The sequence below is a fragment of the Protomyctophum parallelum genome (genome assembly GCF_964188405.1).
Source record: "Protomyctophum parallelum genome assembly, chromosome: 10".
In the NCBI taxonomy this organism is placed as follows: domain Eukaryota; kingdom Metazoa; phylum Chordata; class Actinopteri; order Myctophiformes; family Myctophidae; genus Protomyctophum; species Protomyctophum parallelum.
In genome coordinates, this window is record NC_139704.1 from 35,410,976 (window position 1) to 35,428,359 (window position 17,384).

Below are 17,384 nucleotides of genomic sequence, written 5' to 3' on the forward strand. Positions count from 1 at the left end.
ATTGAATGGGGACAACCGTATGTTTACGGTTGTCCCCATTCAATGCTTTGGAGTCATAGTCTATGGCTCGTGATAGTACATGGACCACGTGACTTCTTATGGCTCTGGTCTAACTCACATGATGTTCTGCTATCACCTTTTTCAAAAATGAAATGTGTACACCACACACACACACACACACACACACACACACACACACACACACACACACACACACACACACACACACACACACTGATTGATTGATTGATTGATTGATTGATTGATTGATTGATTGATTGATTGATTGATTGATTGATTGATTGATTGATTGATTGATTGATTGATTGATTGACAGTTGGGGCACAGCGAAATTAATTTAGTCCCTTGTTTGTGCCGATTCTGGGTTGCACATGGTTTGTTGAACTCCCTCTGGTGTTGTGGGTGTGGACTTCATTGACATTAAGGAAGTATTTAGACAGGTGCATGGGTATCTTGGTGGTGTATCAAATCTTGTGGACCAGACCCATTGCAAGATGCTGTACTCTGTCGTCAACCCAAATCCTGTCAAAGTGGGCAGGGGTGATGTGGGCTCGGGGGATGAGGCCCATGTAGTAGCCTGACCAGTTTGTTTTGGGAGGTCTGGAGCCTTGTTTTAAGGGCCTATGAGGTGCTGTGGTACCAAGAGCTGCATGCATAGTCGAAGAAACCTTGTACGAGGGCTCCTGTTAAGGTCTTCAAGGTGTTTTTGTTGACCAGTGAGGAGATCCTGTATAGGAAACTTGTTCTTTGGTTGACTTTTTTGATTATGTTGGTGGCCATTTTATCACCAGAAAGATTTGCCTCCAGGATGGAACCTAGGTAAGAAATGTCATCCTTTCGTGTGATAATATTGTCACCCACTCTAACCAAGAAGCCATCTGCCTTGCTGAGATTACTATTTGATCCAAAAATGTAAAGACACACACACACACACACACACACACACACACACACACACACACACACACACACACACACACACACACACACACACACACACACACACACTTCGTGTTCTGCCAATGGCATGCATGCTGTACTGACAGACAGACAGACAGACAGACAGACAGACAGACAGACAGACAGACAGACAGACAGACAGACAGACAGACAGACAGACAGACAGTGCAGGATGGAGGAAACTGTAGAAAGGTCAGTCAGACCTTAGAAAAAAGACAGACTTTTCCTGTCTTTGTTTCAAATCATCTATCACCATCCTGCAGTTTGCATGAATGAAATCACAACAAAAGTATCAGTGAATGGGTGTTTCTGTAAGTCTGTCACTCACAGACAGTCTGTGTAGGGCGGCGAATACCAAACAACTTGCCCCTTTACCAACTCGCCCCGGGCGTAGGCCTACAGCCCGGCGGAACTGCGCGGCCTGGTATTCCTAAAGTAACCTAAGTAAATTACGCTTAAACAGTTAAACCTAACCTTATTCCTAACCTTAACCCCAGTAAAACTATGCCTAACCTTAAACGTATTCTCAGTCAAACAAAATAAAGAATACAAGAACCGCGGTACCGAGCAGCCTGCGTGAGGTTCGGCGGGAAGCAATCGAGGGGCGAGATGGTTTAGGGGCGACTGTACTTGATACCATAAGCACAACCATGTTAATTAGCTTCGCTGAGGGCTTTTGAATTCTGCTCTCAGAGCAGCTGAGCCCAAAACGTCTGGGTTTCCGAGGCTAGCTGAGCCGTGGCTGCAGAATGTGCTTTAATAGCTTGCTAGCTATAAGTTTGAAAATTATTTAAAAACACTGAAATTCATGCAGGAGAAGTTCCACATTTAAGATGAACAGCTAGATTCAACATAGCAGACTATAGGCATGGTAACATTTGATAGCTACAGTAGCTAACATTAGCTAAATTAACTTTGTTGGTAAGTTAGTTACTGTAATTATTCAGGACAGTATAAAGATGTTGATATTAATTTTCTATTCATCTTTAGGGCCCCACATAATACCCTAGAAAGCACCACCCTGAGAGCAGCATTCAAAAGCTGCCCTCAGAGCAGCAAATTAACATGGCTGTGTGTATAGCATTTAAGCTGCCCTGACAGCAGCAAATTAACATGGTTGTATATGTATAACATTTAAGCTGCCCTGACAGCAGTCTTCAAAAGCTGCCCTCAGAGCAGCAAATTAACATGGCTGTATATGTATAACATTTAAGCTGCCCTGGCCCCTGACACTCTTGTGAAGTGAGCAGTGCATTGTATTATGATGATATAATCTAGGCTCCATTCTATAGGTGCACAATGCTAAACTTGGTTCATTTCAGGGTCAGACTGGACGTGATTTAGATTCCAGGAAACAGGACAACAACCAGGGACACATTTGACAGATGCAACAGTATTGTATTGGAATTGCATGAAAACACACAATTTAGGCCTATGGCTGTATCCTACACTGATAATAAGGTTACAGGGTTATAAGTTTAGGGTTAGGCATAGTTTTACTGTGGTTAAGTAAGTTTAGGTATAGGGTTAGGTTTAGGCATAGTTTTACTGAGGTTACGGTAAGGATTGGAATAAGGTTAGGTTTAACCATGTAAGCATACTTTACTTACCGGTATAGGTTACTTTAGGAATACCAGGCCACTCAGTTCCGCCGGCTGTACGCCCGGGGCGAGTTGGTAAAGGGGCGAGTTGTTTGGTATTCGTGTGTAAATAGCATTTAAGCAGAATTCAAAAGCTGCCCTCAGAGCAGGGCAAATTAACATGGTTGTGTGTATAGCATTTAAGCTGCCATGAGAGCAGCATTCGAAAGCTGCCCTCTTACATACGGAGGGGGGTGAAATTATGACAGGCAGAACTTTACTGCCGATCAAAAAACACTTTGCCTTTGAAATAGACACTCACTCGTGCTATCTAAGGTGTAATTTGGGGTCCTATAAGGATTATATCAACATCCTAATACTGTCCAATACTTAGATGACAGGCAGTTGCAGCTGTCAAAATATGACTCCCCAGTCAAAAAACTATTTGTGTTTGAAATAGACACTAGTGCTTAGTTTCTATAGAAACTAAGAAACTATAGAAACTAAGCACAAGATTTGGGGCCCGAAAGATGAATACAAAATGAATATCAAAATATTTATACTGTCCAATAATAAGAAATTATGACAGGCAGTTAGCCTACTGCCGTCAAAATATGACTCCTCAAACTAAAAACACTTTGTTGAATAGAGGAAAGAAGCGCTGCCGTGGTCCTGTTGTGAACTGAAAACAGGTGCTCGTTGACGAGGGTTCAAACATGAAAAGATATAAAAAAGGGGTCCAAGGCACTCTGTTGGAAAAAAACCACTTTGTGTTTGAAATAGACACTTGTGCATTCTAAGGTATGATTTGGGGCCCTGAATACAAAATCAATATCAACATCTTAAACAATTTGTGTTTGAAATAGACACCAGTGCTTAGTTTCTAGGGTAAGATTTGGGGCCCTAAAGATGAATACAAAATCAATATCAACATCTTAATACTGTCCAATACTTAGATAGGGAGGGGAGTGAAATTATGACAGGCGGTTGCAGCTGTCAAAATATGACTCCCCAGTCAAAAAAAACTATTTGTGTTTGAAATAGACACTAGTACTTAGTTTCTAGGGTAAGATTTGGGGCCCTAAACGGTATCATTACTAAAATCTTCACTTTCCTACATTAGGCCTACTATAAATCAGGGCTGACAACATTGTGCTAGCTGGTGACAACCCACGAGATTTCATAATAACCATTAATTATTTAAGTGAACATCTCTGTAGGCCTATGTTCCCTTAATTATCCAGGAGAAATCAAGGATAAATAACAATGCAGGAGTCCTGCAGGATCGATGAGTGTTACGTTCACGGTAGCCTCGGTACCAGGCTTTCATTTTTGTTGGTGCTACGTCACGGAAACACCAGTGGTCCACGGAACACCAGTCGAAAACCCTTGCCAGCTGCATGTAGCCTAGTTACCACCACTGTCCAGAAGGTGGCGGTCCACTCCACGCCGACTGAGAAGATAACTCAACAGCACATTACAACTGAGGTGAGTAGGCTGATAAATGTTAGCCCGCTGTCAACCTGACACTGCTACTGCCAAAAAGAAAAGAATAATGGGGAAAGCAAGGAGGGCGAGAAAAGAAGACTGTTGCGGAGGTACAGTATGTATAGAAGCTTCATCGTCGCATCACCATCTCCGAGGCACTAATTTTCCCATTTTACTTGATAAACATAACTCAACTTTTCAAAAGGAGCCCACTTTTCAACGAATGCCCCTTTAAGGAGTTACCGCTGACTCCATTATCTCCTTTGTCTATTCATTTTCATTATGAGTCATGACAGATGAGAAGACCTGCGATGGAAAGCCATGTAAAAGACAACAGGAGTGGTTTCTTTCCAACACTATTAACTTTCTTTAAACAGGTGCGTAAGCACTAAGCACTCAAATATGCCTGGTCTTTATTCTCTCGCTCTGTTTCAAAACACAGTATATGTTTCAACTTTAGGGCCCTGCAGAGTCACACATGTCACACATTTGCATGGGAGAAATTGGAATTAAATGGGTAACACATGACTCGCCCTGTCTCAGTCCAACAGCTGCACAGACAGAGCCCGGCACTTATTGGACAAATATGATTCGCCTCAGAGCAGAGAAGTCCTTCAAAGCTTGTTTTTTCCTATGTGGAATTTTTGACAAGCCGAAAAATAAAAGAGATATTGAAAGGGACTTAGTGTGAAACATATTGGGTTGCCTTTTTAACCCATAATATGAGTGTTCATTTTCCTTTCACTCGGTGGATAATATGTGTCTGAACTTAACTTGACAACTGTTATGAATTCTGCATTAGAAAATCAAAACAAAAGGCTATAGGCCTACATTATGCAGCTCGCGGGGCTGGGCTCCGCTAGCTACTTGGCTCACATTCATAGTACTACAGTAAACAGCCCACAGATGTTTTATATTGATATTAACGACCTAAATTTGCCCTGTAGGGAAAGGCCAAGCATAGCGCAGGGATTATGTTCTCACTCAGCCATGTATCACACGGCACAGACAGCAATCTCATTTAGCTTCAGTGAAGTTTACAATGAGTGTTTTTTCATAGGTCATTAGGCGTCTCAAAATATACCAGTTACCATAGCAACTTCAAGTGATCCCCAAATTGCCATATAAGATGAGATACATTATGATGTGTGCGTGCGTGCGTGCGTGCGTGTGTGTGTGTGTGTGTGTGTGTGTGTGTGTGTTTGTTTTGAATATTATATATTCACTGACTAGTGCTGTGCTCTGGAGAAAATAGAGTAGCCTATACTACTATACTTCCCTCTTCTCTACATCTCATTCCATTCCCAATGAAGTGGCCCAATGCTATTTAGCCATTCATGTAGAGATTGCATTAGAAAGTCCCAATCTAGGGATTGGAATATGAATGGGATACACAGGGATTAAACAGATTCAACTGTACACAGACAATACAGAATACAACCTAATTATATTTCATACAGTATAGTAGGATGTCTGTCTAGCCTATTGGTTTTAATGTGACTCGTCTAGAATGACAGGGTTCTATCTGCGATAATACTTACAGTAGGCTATGCAAATTGTACATAAATGCAGGATCCTCACCAGATGGAGGATGACATGTATTGGTGGATAATCTGATAATCGTTGATCGCTGACATTTATGACTGTCTCATAACAATTCAGGAACTGAATGGAACATTCAGTGATAATGTATTAAACAGGTGCAGAATGGTGAGATCACTGTCCTGTGTGGCTTCATAGTTGATTATAATTTGACCACTGGGTGCCATATAGCCTCAGTTATGTTTTGAAATGCATCGGACAAATGGTAAATGGCAAGCGCAGATTGTGTGATGTATTCCTCAGATGTGGCAGAGATGCTTTGACCTCTTTCCTTTTCGAAAAGGCTTTTTTAGATTCACTGGCGTTCACTTTCCTGTCTGTCTGCAGTGAAAACATCCATAAACCCACAGGCAGCTGTAACTCAATCTAACAAAATGGCTTTTCAATCACCCTCATCGTTTATAGTTATATACCCCTGGTCTGGACATTTGCATAAATACATTATTCATGCTTCTAATCCTGGTTTCAGATGTAAAGATATAGAGTTATGTGACTGCACGTGGATTAAGTCCATGTGTCTGTGCGTGCGCTCGTGTGCGAGAGTGTCCTGAACTCCTGATTTGTATTGCAGAGAGGGGCAGGGGGAATGAAGCAGCGCATTTTTGTTTGTGGTTTGCATATTTCTGATTCAACTCATTGAATCAATTTACATTTTCCAGCCATAATAACCTTAAACCCATAGTAATGTGGGTTTACACTTGTATACACTCAAACTAACGTCGCTGTAGCACATGATTACATTTGTGTGATGCTTAATAAAATGACTCACTTGACATTATCAGACAATCCGGTGGCTCGTGCAGATGTGAAATTGTGTTTCGCAGGCAATTAGCTCATTGTTATTGCAGCCATTCAGACTAGGCCAACTTAATGTTTGCCTTGTGAATTATGATGACTAGTGTGTATATAGATATATATTAGGCATGCACAAAGACCACAGCCACTAATGGATACAATCATGGCTCACTTGGTCGTTGAATATTGTAATTGAAATGGTGGAAACTGATGATTAAACATGAGGTACGATGTGAAATTAGGAAAACATTGCTTGCGTGAATTTAGATAAGAATTTCTTGTTATTGTTTCAAGATGTAGTATTGCAATCATGTATTAATGTAACCTATACTATACTGTACAGCAGCTACTTCCGTTTGTGAAATACAGTACAAGACATCACAGAGTGGCATACTGTATTGTCTGCCAGTGATAGGATAGTGTTCCACTGTTAAGAGTCACCAGATCTGATCAAACAAGAAACACCTTAATATCAATGGAAACAGTCTTTATCAAACTCCATTTGACCGCTCGTGTAATTAAAAGTTACATTTTTTTTTTACATTTTTCTGCTGTAGGTGGACTCCAGTGTCACTGAAGGGGAGAAATGTAAGACCGTGGCTAAACATAGCCCAATAGCATTACTCAGATCTCGTTACCTTTACTGAAGTCATCTTGCAGAGCAGGCTTTTGTCATGTGATTATGTCAGCACAAAGACACAGGTGTAAAGTTACTATTGAAACGTGCGCCAGAGAACAAATTTACTTGATGGATTTTTAATGGGTCACAGCTTTCCATTGTTGATAGATGTATCTCCACTATGTGCAATATAGGAGTGGCAAGAGATAGTGTAGCCATGTTGACCTAATTTCCCTGAGGCTTTCTTCTTCATGTGATACACTATAATGGTGCTTGGCATGGTAACCCCATTTCGAAATTCTTACGCAGAACTGTTGACCCCAGTAGGCTGCGGTGGACCACTCGCTCGACTCAGTCTTGTTCAACATTAAGTCCCGATAGGGACAGAATCGCAAATGCTCCCTAGTCTCCGTACCCCTGAGACGTCAAATGCTCCCTAGTCTCCGTAGCCCTGAGACGTCAAATGCTCCCTAGTCTCCGTACCCCTGAGACGTCAAATGCTCCCTAGTCTCCGTACCCCTGAGACGTCAAATGCTCCCTAGTCTCCGTACCCCTGAGACGTCAAATGCTCCCTAGTCTCCGTACCCCTGAGACGTCAAATGCTCCCTAGTCTCCGTACCCCTGAGACGTCAAATGCTCCCTAGTCTCCGTACCCCTGAGACGTCAAATGCTCCCTAGTCTCCGTACCCCTGAGACGTCAAATGCTCCCTAGTCTCCGTACCCCTGAGACGTCAAATGCTCCCTAGTCTCCGTAGCCCTGAGACGTCAAATGTGGCCGAGTAGGTTCTGGTTTGTGGATCTGACCGTTCTGAGGTCGCCGGATTTCACTTGGACTTTGGTGGCCAGAAATCTGTGGGCCTCATCAGACCCTTGCTGCTGTTAACCACCAAAATCAGTGGTCTTCATCCAGTGAGATTATGAGATATATTGTGTGCAACTGCAAACGTAAAGTATTTTTGAGGGTTGCGCTAGAGAGGAAAGGTCATGGGGACACTCAAAAGGTTATGGTTCATCCTCTGGGAAGCATGAACATGCTCAGCAAGTTTCATGACAAGATAGATATCCAAATGAATACCGGTACGTCTCATCCATATCTTCGTGTATAGTCACTTTTTGCGACCCATCCCTTATTACAGGACCATTACACCAATAGATTTAATTTCATTCTGTTATGTACACGCCAACAATTTGTCAAACACAAGTTATGCCGTTGACAGTCACAGAGACGGACAGAGAGGTGGAAGGACAGATGTACAGACAGATGTACGCAAGGCAGTTGGCAGATATACTAATATAGGCTACTGTACAGTAAGTACATAATATACAGTGCAAATATACCATTTCTACTTTTTGGACTGTCCCAAAATGTCCTTCACACAATATATTTATTTCCCATAATTAAGCTAAGCTAGATATTAGCACTTGAGTGAAAGATACATCCCAAGATGCACTGGGACACATCTTCAGTGATTGTGCCTTAGATCATCAGTGGTTTTGGGTCTTTTCAACAACCATGCCCCCTCCCTCAGGTGTCCCAGCAGCGTTGGCCTTGGATCCAAAGCCATCTAGAGGCTCTCTCTGCCGCCTCCACGGTGGACTTGATGGCTTTCCTTTTTGCAGCCCCCCTGATGCCAAGTAGCGTGAACACCTTGCACAGTGAGCGGCCAGCAAAGCCTCTACACCCCCACTTCAATGGGCTCGCAGCAGCGTGCCTTCCAGCCTCCTCTTTGGTATCGCTCGACCAGCTCCTGGTACTTTGCCCGCTTCCGCTCGTTCGCCTCCTCTATATGCGGTCATCCCAGGGAACTGTCAGTAGCACCCGCCTTGAAGATACCGACGAAAGCACAATGTCTCTCTGGCCTCAAATAAGTTGTTGTGACGTGGTCTGGGAACTTGAGCTGCTTGACCAAGTCAACTTGAGCTGCTTGACCAAGTCCACCGCTGAGGTGAGGAGGCTGGGCTGCTGGATTGGGCTGTGACTGCGGCTGCTCTCCAGCCCTGACAAAGGCAATGTTCCTCCTGCCATGTTGTTGCTTGCTGCTGCTGTTGTTTTTGGCCACGACGTCAGAGATGGCTTCAGCAACGGTCTTCAGCACCTGGTCGTGCCGCCAATGGTGTGCTCCAGTCAGAGAGCCTTTCCTGGAGCACAGCACACAGGCTGGAGAGTCAACCATGCCCCAGAGATGGAGATTGCCTGGGCTGGGTAGGACATTGTAGACAGCTTGAACCATGAACTTGATGCGCTGAGTGAGTCGAGTCAGACATTTTTACAAATTAACTGGTCAACTTATTTCAAGTGAGCTGCCCTGATAAACAAACTCTGTGTGTGTGTGTGTGTGTGTGTGTGTGTGTGTGTGTGTGTGTGTGTGTGTGTGTGTGTGTGTGTGTGTGTGTGTGTGTGTGTGTGTGTGTGTGTGTGTGTGTGTGTGTATGTTACATCACATCTTATCAAACATTATTTCCTAGTAATTAGTGCTAATACTAAACACCAACACGTTATCTCACCATCATGTCCTCATTATGAATGAATAAAGATTTGTCAGTGTGACTCAATTAATATCAAGCTGTGTATTTGTAATCAAAATATTACTATCTCTGCTGGGCTCTTCTCTTTCTATTGACAAGCAAGCAATTCCAATTACCAGATAAGAGTTTGAGTAGTGCCATTGATGACTAGGGACTTCATTATGCCATTAACAATGCAGCCTCATTGATTCAGTCGTTGAAATGGCTTAGAGATAGAATTCAGGGTAGATAATAGTAAGACCAAATGGCATGCTATATGGGTCAAATATAGTCAAATATACACTGCAGGAAACCTACACCACAGCCAGCCCAGCCCACCACCAGTGTTTCTTATTCAGTGACTGTCCACTATCTATAATATTAGCTTAGCCTACATCATATAAGACTATAGTCTGAGTCTCCACTACTATAGAGAATATCCATATTATGAAAGACAGCGTCATTCGTAGCAGCAACACGAGCAGCAAAATGTGTCAGTTAATCACTTGACTGACTAGATGAAAATCACTGCGCCTGCATTCTCGACCCATATCCGTCATTTCAGAAAAAGGCCTATTCAGAGATTAAAATAGAGTGCAATTTGCATCCCAAAACGCAGTTTATAGTTAAGGGACGCAATAAAACGATGACCTCTGCATCCACGGTGTGCACTACTGTACTACTGTAACCTACTGTTTTTTATTCTATAGTTTATTTTGCTAGCTTAAGTTATAATAATAATTTCTTCTTCTGTTTTCTACATGAATATAACCACATTATAACCATATAAAATTAAATGCGACTTAAATGCTGCAATTTGTAAAAAAGAAAAAAGGCAAAATATGTCATTTTGTCAATATAGGCCTATCATAATGTCAATATGTCAATTGTTGAAGTGGGACTCATACAATGTCCCTGGGAGGACTCATCTAAAAGACCATCCCAGCACTCATTACATTGAAAATGAAAACCTATTTACATCACTGCCTATTGCGTAATACTGTACTGTACTTGAAACCAAATAGCCAGTGTGAGAAGCATGTCGCTGTTGCATGCTCTGCTGTGTGTGGCGGATAAAAGGAGGGCATGGGTGGATGATTGTGGAAAACAGCACACCGCTGTGGACTATATGGGTACTTCCCAATCGATCAATAACCCTATGCAATGCATGCACCTGATCAAATGTTGCCGGCGGCGAAATTACTAAACGGTTGAGCAGCCTTCTCTTTGTTAATGAAAGTTTGGCTATCGATTTTAAATGTCTGTCTTCTACACTATCACAGTAATAATTGAATTGAAACTGAATCAATAATTTAATTTAAGTTGACGTTAATGAATGCCTTTGAGCTTTCGTAATTAATCCTAATGTAGCCTACTAACGGAAATTCTGAACCTTGAGCAGGAGTCAGGACTGATCCAAATAGACTGAATCTGAATTTATATAAAGACCATTATTTTTCCAGTATAAAATCTAACAATTTCTTTACCTTTAAGACTTTTAAGCCATATCGTGCTCGTTTGCTCAAAGCAAAGCCAGTACCTAACCTCATCCTCAGACCTCATGGGTCCCACATTGCCTTTTGAGGAAACATTTGATAGTCCTATTAACTTTGATGTAACATTGTTTCTTGAAGGCATCCACAGCAAAGCGCACCAGTATCATTACTGTGAGAAATGTGCTTTCATACTGAACGTCTTTTACACAAGTCCTGCAAGAAACATACTGCAGAAATCCACCAAAACTACTTAAAAGTCTACACAGAGACACAATTAGCGTGGAGTCTTTTCGCCAATGGTAAGTCATAGTTTGTATACAAATATCTTTGCTCAATTATCTGCAATTCTTGATAATATAGGAATTATATCGCTGTATTTTGCTCGTATGTGTGCGATAGTTCCATCAACGTCCACTTAAATTATGTCTTGCACATTTTATGTGTTAAATTGACAAATGTACCTTATCATACATAGTCTTACACTAAATTAATCCATCTAAATATATTTTACACGAGTGTTTATTGACTAAAGATAACATGTTTTATCTGTACAGCCAATATGGTCCTTACAGGACCTTAGGCAATCCATTCAAGCCAGCAAGTTTTGGAGAGCGTGTTGAGTTTAATCAATTCATATCGTCGAGATGGAGCCGAACTCACTGAAGGTAACGTTTCTTATCAACAATACCTTTATTCAATGTTCACATTCTACTAATCATTAAGTACTGATAGTTGTAATTATGCGTCCGTTCTGCAAAACTTTGAAATATTTCATTGTGTATATATATATGATCATATCTATGACATATTTTGGAACAGCTAAAAATAGTTACATGCTTCTAAATGTGTGCGAAACTAGCGATAATTTACAACCGTGCTATTTAAGCTACCAGACTTTGCGTAGGCTAATTATCTCTCCTGTATCTTGGTTTATGTGTTCTTTTGACTGCGAATTGTTTAGCCTATACCGAACGTTTTGTGAAGGCATTCGTTAATTTGATGCATTTATGCCTTTTCCTCGACAGTGGGTGGGCTCGTCTTGCGGTTTACATGGACCATACATATTCTACAAAGCCTTTAAATTTTACCGGGATGGTAAACCGAGGATTCTGTCCCTCGGAGACTTTTTCTTCGTCAGATGTAAACCAGAGGATCCTATTTGCATAGCGGAGCTTCAGCTGCTCTGGGAGGAAAGAACAAGCAAGCAACTTTTATCAAGCTCCAAACTTTATTTCCTACCAGAGGATACTCCCCAGGGACGTACAGTCAGCCACGGAGAGGTAGGAATAAATGACGAATAATGATGATGTGGTTTAAAGCGCGGTTTTTATCGTTTCCTCAAACAGGCTTGGGTTGTTCATTGTTGTTGATGTGTTCTTGCATGTCCATGCATGCGCGCTGGCTTGATTAATCTCTTTATTGCGTTAAGCGTTGCCAGTCCCTTGTCAGTGTTTGAATTGACAGAGGGCATTCTGTTTGATCGATTGATGCGCCGATCATGAATTCTAAACAAAAATGGGGTTTGTTTGACCTAAAAATCTACTTTTCAGCCTGTTTGTTCATTGTGGTGTGTCAACTGCTGAATGTGCACTTGTCCAGCTGCGCTCAATAAGGCTGCCGCTGCGCTCTGTGGGGTTAATTGTATTATAGAGAGGGGGAAAATCCGCAAGAATCCAGCGCGTATAGGCACCGTCGTCTGTCATTTCATTTCTTCATGATGTATGTCAAATGCTGACATATGGGCGGAAATTGCAAAATGACAATGAATATATATGGGATCAGAGGACCGCCCTAGATTGGTCGGTATGATAATTATTAAATATCTTGTAACTCTGCCTGCCCTGGGAAGTGGGGATGAGAGAGTCGCTTCTTAAAAGCACAGCGAAGCAGAGTGACGGTACCGAGTGCTGACACGTCCAATAGTGTCACATCCACTATTTGCAATTTTGCGGACATGATTTTCATCCATGATTTAATAGATGTGATATCGTCGTCGCCACACATTTACCGAAGCACTTAAAATCTCAGTGTTACATGTGGCTGTGTTGGCATAGAGGCAGTCGATGTGATTGACTGTAGCCAAATGTAGCGCCTGTCATCACAGTCCTCCTATATACCGCTCCACTGCTCGGCATTACATTACTTTGATGAGTTGGTGGTGGGAATGCTTTTCTCACTGGCGATAAAACAAATAATCTGCTCTTATATGCCGTGATTCATCATCGACCGACAACAAGGCTTTTCATTTCGACCCTCTCCTTTGAATCACTTGTGGTTAGATGAAAATTATTCTCTGCTGTTATATTGTTTATGAGCAAGGACAAAGCCGGGGCTTGTACTTGACTGTTCCGCTGATGGTTTACTTACATTCTTTCCTCTTGAGTAATAGAGTGGCTATCACATTTCCTATTCATGGGAAAGGTGGCTATTTATGGCCTGCTGCTTACACAAGAAATCATGTATTCTGGCAGAATTCTTCTATCAACTGGCCTCACCTACTAAAGCCCTCTCGTTTTAGCCTCCAACACGCTGTAATTATTTAGTAATTACTTTGAGTGCATGCATGCATGCATCGTCGATTCAGAGACCATGCTTGCGCAATAAAGACTTGTCAGCTCCGCCCCTTTCCCTAATAGTCATTTGCATTGCAAAGTGCTTACATTCCAGCTAATTGGGTGTATGAATATGAGAAAAATATCATATTAACCACTTCCCCAATCAAAAGGGCATGGTAGCTTAGGCAAATCTAAGGAGTTTTGAAAATAATATAGTATAACAGAACATGATACAAGGAGGACAGCAGTGTAAACTGTGACATTTGCTAATAGTTTCAAATCTAATGAGAACCAGAGGCTGAATAATGTAACAGCTTGCACCACCAGAGGACACGCTCCTGGTATATGCTGATACGTTTGTCAAACAGAGCTGAACTGTGGAGACACATTTTGGTCATAGAATAAACTGTAAAATACTATCATTTGGTAATGATATGTTTAAGTGCCGTGTGCATGCTTGCAGATTGCCCTCAATGAAAGGGCTTGTCAAACCATATGCTCTCAGCAAATCGGCCTACTTATATTACACAGTGGAAATTACCCTGACAACTCTAAGTCAGTTTATGACCTTCACTGAGCCCATTCACGTTCTCGCTGACTTTGCCCCATAACACTAATCTGCACTGCATGAGTCAGCTAGCAGTGCTTAAAGTTGAAAATCCATAATCCAAAAACAAGAAATATAGAAGCCTGCCTCAAAGAGCAATGATGCCAATGATAATATGAGACTTGGGTGACCATTGAAATATATAGACATGGTCCTCTTTAAGTGGAAGGTACTGATGACTCATTTGAAACGAGCGCCTACAGTATGTGTGTAAAATGTTTATTTCCGTGTTCAGTGGTTGTAAACACTGGAAGAAGAAAGAAAATATGTCGGAGTTGCAAAGGGACGTGAAAATCATGTAATTTCTTCAGGTTGCTGGTGATATATCATATTTTAATCTCATGTGAATTATTCTGCTGACAGTGAATCATTGAGACCCATTTGACCTATGGCTATGCAGTAGTAGGTCTATACCATACTGTATTTACAGGATATATGTGGCTACCCCCCCCCCCCCCCCTCTTTTCTTCATGAACTCATTAATAGCATTCGTGTTGCTGACACCTGGTTCATGTTCTCTTAATTAGTTTTGAGTATTGTTTATACCATTTGTACTGTAGGTGACATTCAGCACTCAGTTATTTCCCCCCCCCCGTAAAATTAAAGACTACATGGCATGCATGCAGCTGCATGGATGGGTCGCATACCTTGTATTTCGAGATGGCAATTATTTGAAGCCTGGAGCCAATATCCCCAAAATACCACAGGGATGCTTTGCTTACCCCCCCCCCCTCAAGACAATAAACATCAAAACTACCTTTATTGAACTGGCTGTCCACAGAATCACATTACTGATTCACTTGTGTTCTCAGCATTGTGGTATGATGTAATTTCCTGGGTATTTCTCAGGTATTTGTTTGCTCTGCCCCTCCCGAGCCATGCTTTACGGTGCTGTGCTGTGCTGCGCTGCGGAAAGGCAGGCAGTGACGAGAGGATTCAACCCATGACCTACTGTCCTTGTTTTTCTGCTGTCGCAGGAGCTTGAGGTCAATTCCCCTTTCAGCCCTGTCAGCTCTGAATGGAATAAAAAAAAACTGATAAATTGTGATTTGGTAAACAAAATATATGAATGGATAAAACATTATCAGGCAGCGTTGAAACGTATTTATCCTTGTTATTAATCCACGATTTTTTTAAACGAGACATATTCCAAGTTAATGATTAAGTCCATATGTGTGTGGCAGGCTCTATTTTTCATTGTATCTCCATCCGACAGGCAGTGTTTACCCCAACCAGTTGAGCTCTGCTTGCTCTTTAAACAGGCTTTGTGTTGTGCTACTCAGTCATTATGACAAACCCTCTATTGGGGCCTCTGCACTATTTGTCCTCCTGCAAAAATGCCACCAACCAAACAGGCACATGTGTTTAAAACGCATTTAATTGAGTGACACAATATTCTATTTCGCACCAAATGGCCTTCTCCTCCTTCCGGCACTGCTTGCTGGCTGCAATGCTTTCTGTTGTTGACCAGATTTTCCAGGAGAGAGCTGTTTTAGATAACAGTTAACTGCACCCACATTTATTGTATACTCTGCTCCAGGGAGTTAATTTTCCCTGTGTGTGTGCGTGTGTTTATGTGTCTCCCCTGCTTTACTGCAAATATGACAAGTCAGTCTTATTGGAAATTCACAACCACGCAGACTATTTCTGGATCATGTTATATTAATGTGCTATTATCATCACCTCTGATTTCATCTGACCTCGCTTCTCCTCCATTTCGTCCCCCCAGCTGACAAGGCTTTGGCACACACACACACACACACACACATGCACACATGCACGCATGCACACATGCACACATGCACACACTGACAGGCTGGGGACTGCAGCAGTAGGCCAGTATTGATTGCTGTGGAAAACACTTTGGCACCGCTCCAGAGCCATCTCTTCAGTACATGGCAGTAGTCCATGCATGTGTTCCAGCACTCGGAAAAGCCAGCTTGTAGAGAAATTAAATTGTATTCATTTGCTGCTGCTTTGATTTTTTTCCTAAGGGAAAAAGCCTGAATGGGTAATTCAGGCATCTGGGATGCTAGTTGAGTTAAGTCTTAAGTAGCCCAAATATGTGACTGCTATTGCAGTGGATGGGGGTCATCCTGCTGAATGACTTCAGTGTAAATGTGATATGGCACATTTCATATTGTGTCCTTTTTTACTCGCTATTACTGGGCACTTGTCTTGGCCAGTATATTATGTGCATTCTACCATCTCTCCCCTTCGCACAACAATGGCAGGAATTTGAGCGGTGGGGGCTAGTGGTGTGTGTGTGTGCGTGTGCGTGGCGCATGCATGTGTGTCCCCCTGCTGCAGAACAAGTCATTAACTCTGAACACTGCCCTCCAGTGAATTCCACACCATCACTGAAATAGCATGTAAATTATTGCCAGCTTTTTAGGATAGTGTAATTTAAAACCTTTTTAAAATGGAATACGCTGGACTTCAAAGGCTATAAAAGTCCCCCACTAGCATTTCCCATTGGTTTTTAAGGAGTTGTCATTCATAGCCCTCATAATCTTTTGAGTCCCTCGACCAAACTATTTTGTGACTCTGCAGACTAAGTAATGATATGTTGCAAAGCAGTGCCGGGTTTGTCAACACATGAGAGACTTCTGGTGCTCTCTCTAGATTGGTTTTTCCACTTTGTCATTGACAAACCACTTGAACAGGCAAACATTTGCCTTGATGCATGAATCCAGCGCCCCCAGCTACAGCCGATCGTTATTATAACCTTTGAGGAAGACGGAGCCACAGACAAGCTGCACTTACTGATGCTCTCCGGCCAATATTTCTCATTCTTCATAGACCGAATGATTCCAGTAAGAAACGATAATGCAGTATTTCTGTTTTCACCGAGATCCTTTGCTTGCATTTTCTTGAAATACATCAGTGCAAAGCAGCAGTGATCCGAGCAAGCTGACGCAGCTGTTTTGCGGCGTTATCTTACATGATGGATGCTTCGGCAGACTTTAAGAAAGGCTTTTTGAGAATGCCTATTATTGAGCTATTTTTCACCATCTTTATGTCTGTAAACTAATGCCGAGTTCACAGGGATCGCCATAGCTCATGTAAAAGTAATCGCTTAATGGAAATCGGTGAATAAAAGATAAGCTCACTACCCTGCAGATATTAAAGCGCCTTTGTGCATATGAATAAACT

The 17,384-nt window shown here is 42.0% G+C and overlaps 1 protein-coding gene and 1 long non-coding RNA gene across 2 annotated transcripts in view; one reads left to right on the forward strand and one right to left on the reverse strand.

Moving 5' to 3' along the window:
• Window positions 1-17,384, reverse strand: part of LOC310865944 — a 197,185-nt gene that overhangs the window by 37,774 nt on the left and 142,027 nt on the right. The gene's annotated exons all lie outside the window — the stretch shown is intronic.
• The window catches only part of LOC310865190 (AT-rich interactive domain-containing protein 5B-like), a gene marked incomplete at both ends in the record, with an annotated part of 95,267 nt that continues 89,593 nt past the window's right edge, over window positions 11,711-17,384 (forward strand). Inside the window, 2 exons of the mRNA XM_083774214.1 lie at window positions 11,711-11,731; window positions 12,092-12,346. Coding sequence (XP_083630340.1) covers window positions 11,711-11,731; window positions 12,092-12,346 — 276 coding nt within the window. The remainder of the gene's footprint in view (window positions 11,732-12,091; window positions 12,347-17,384) is intronic.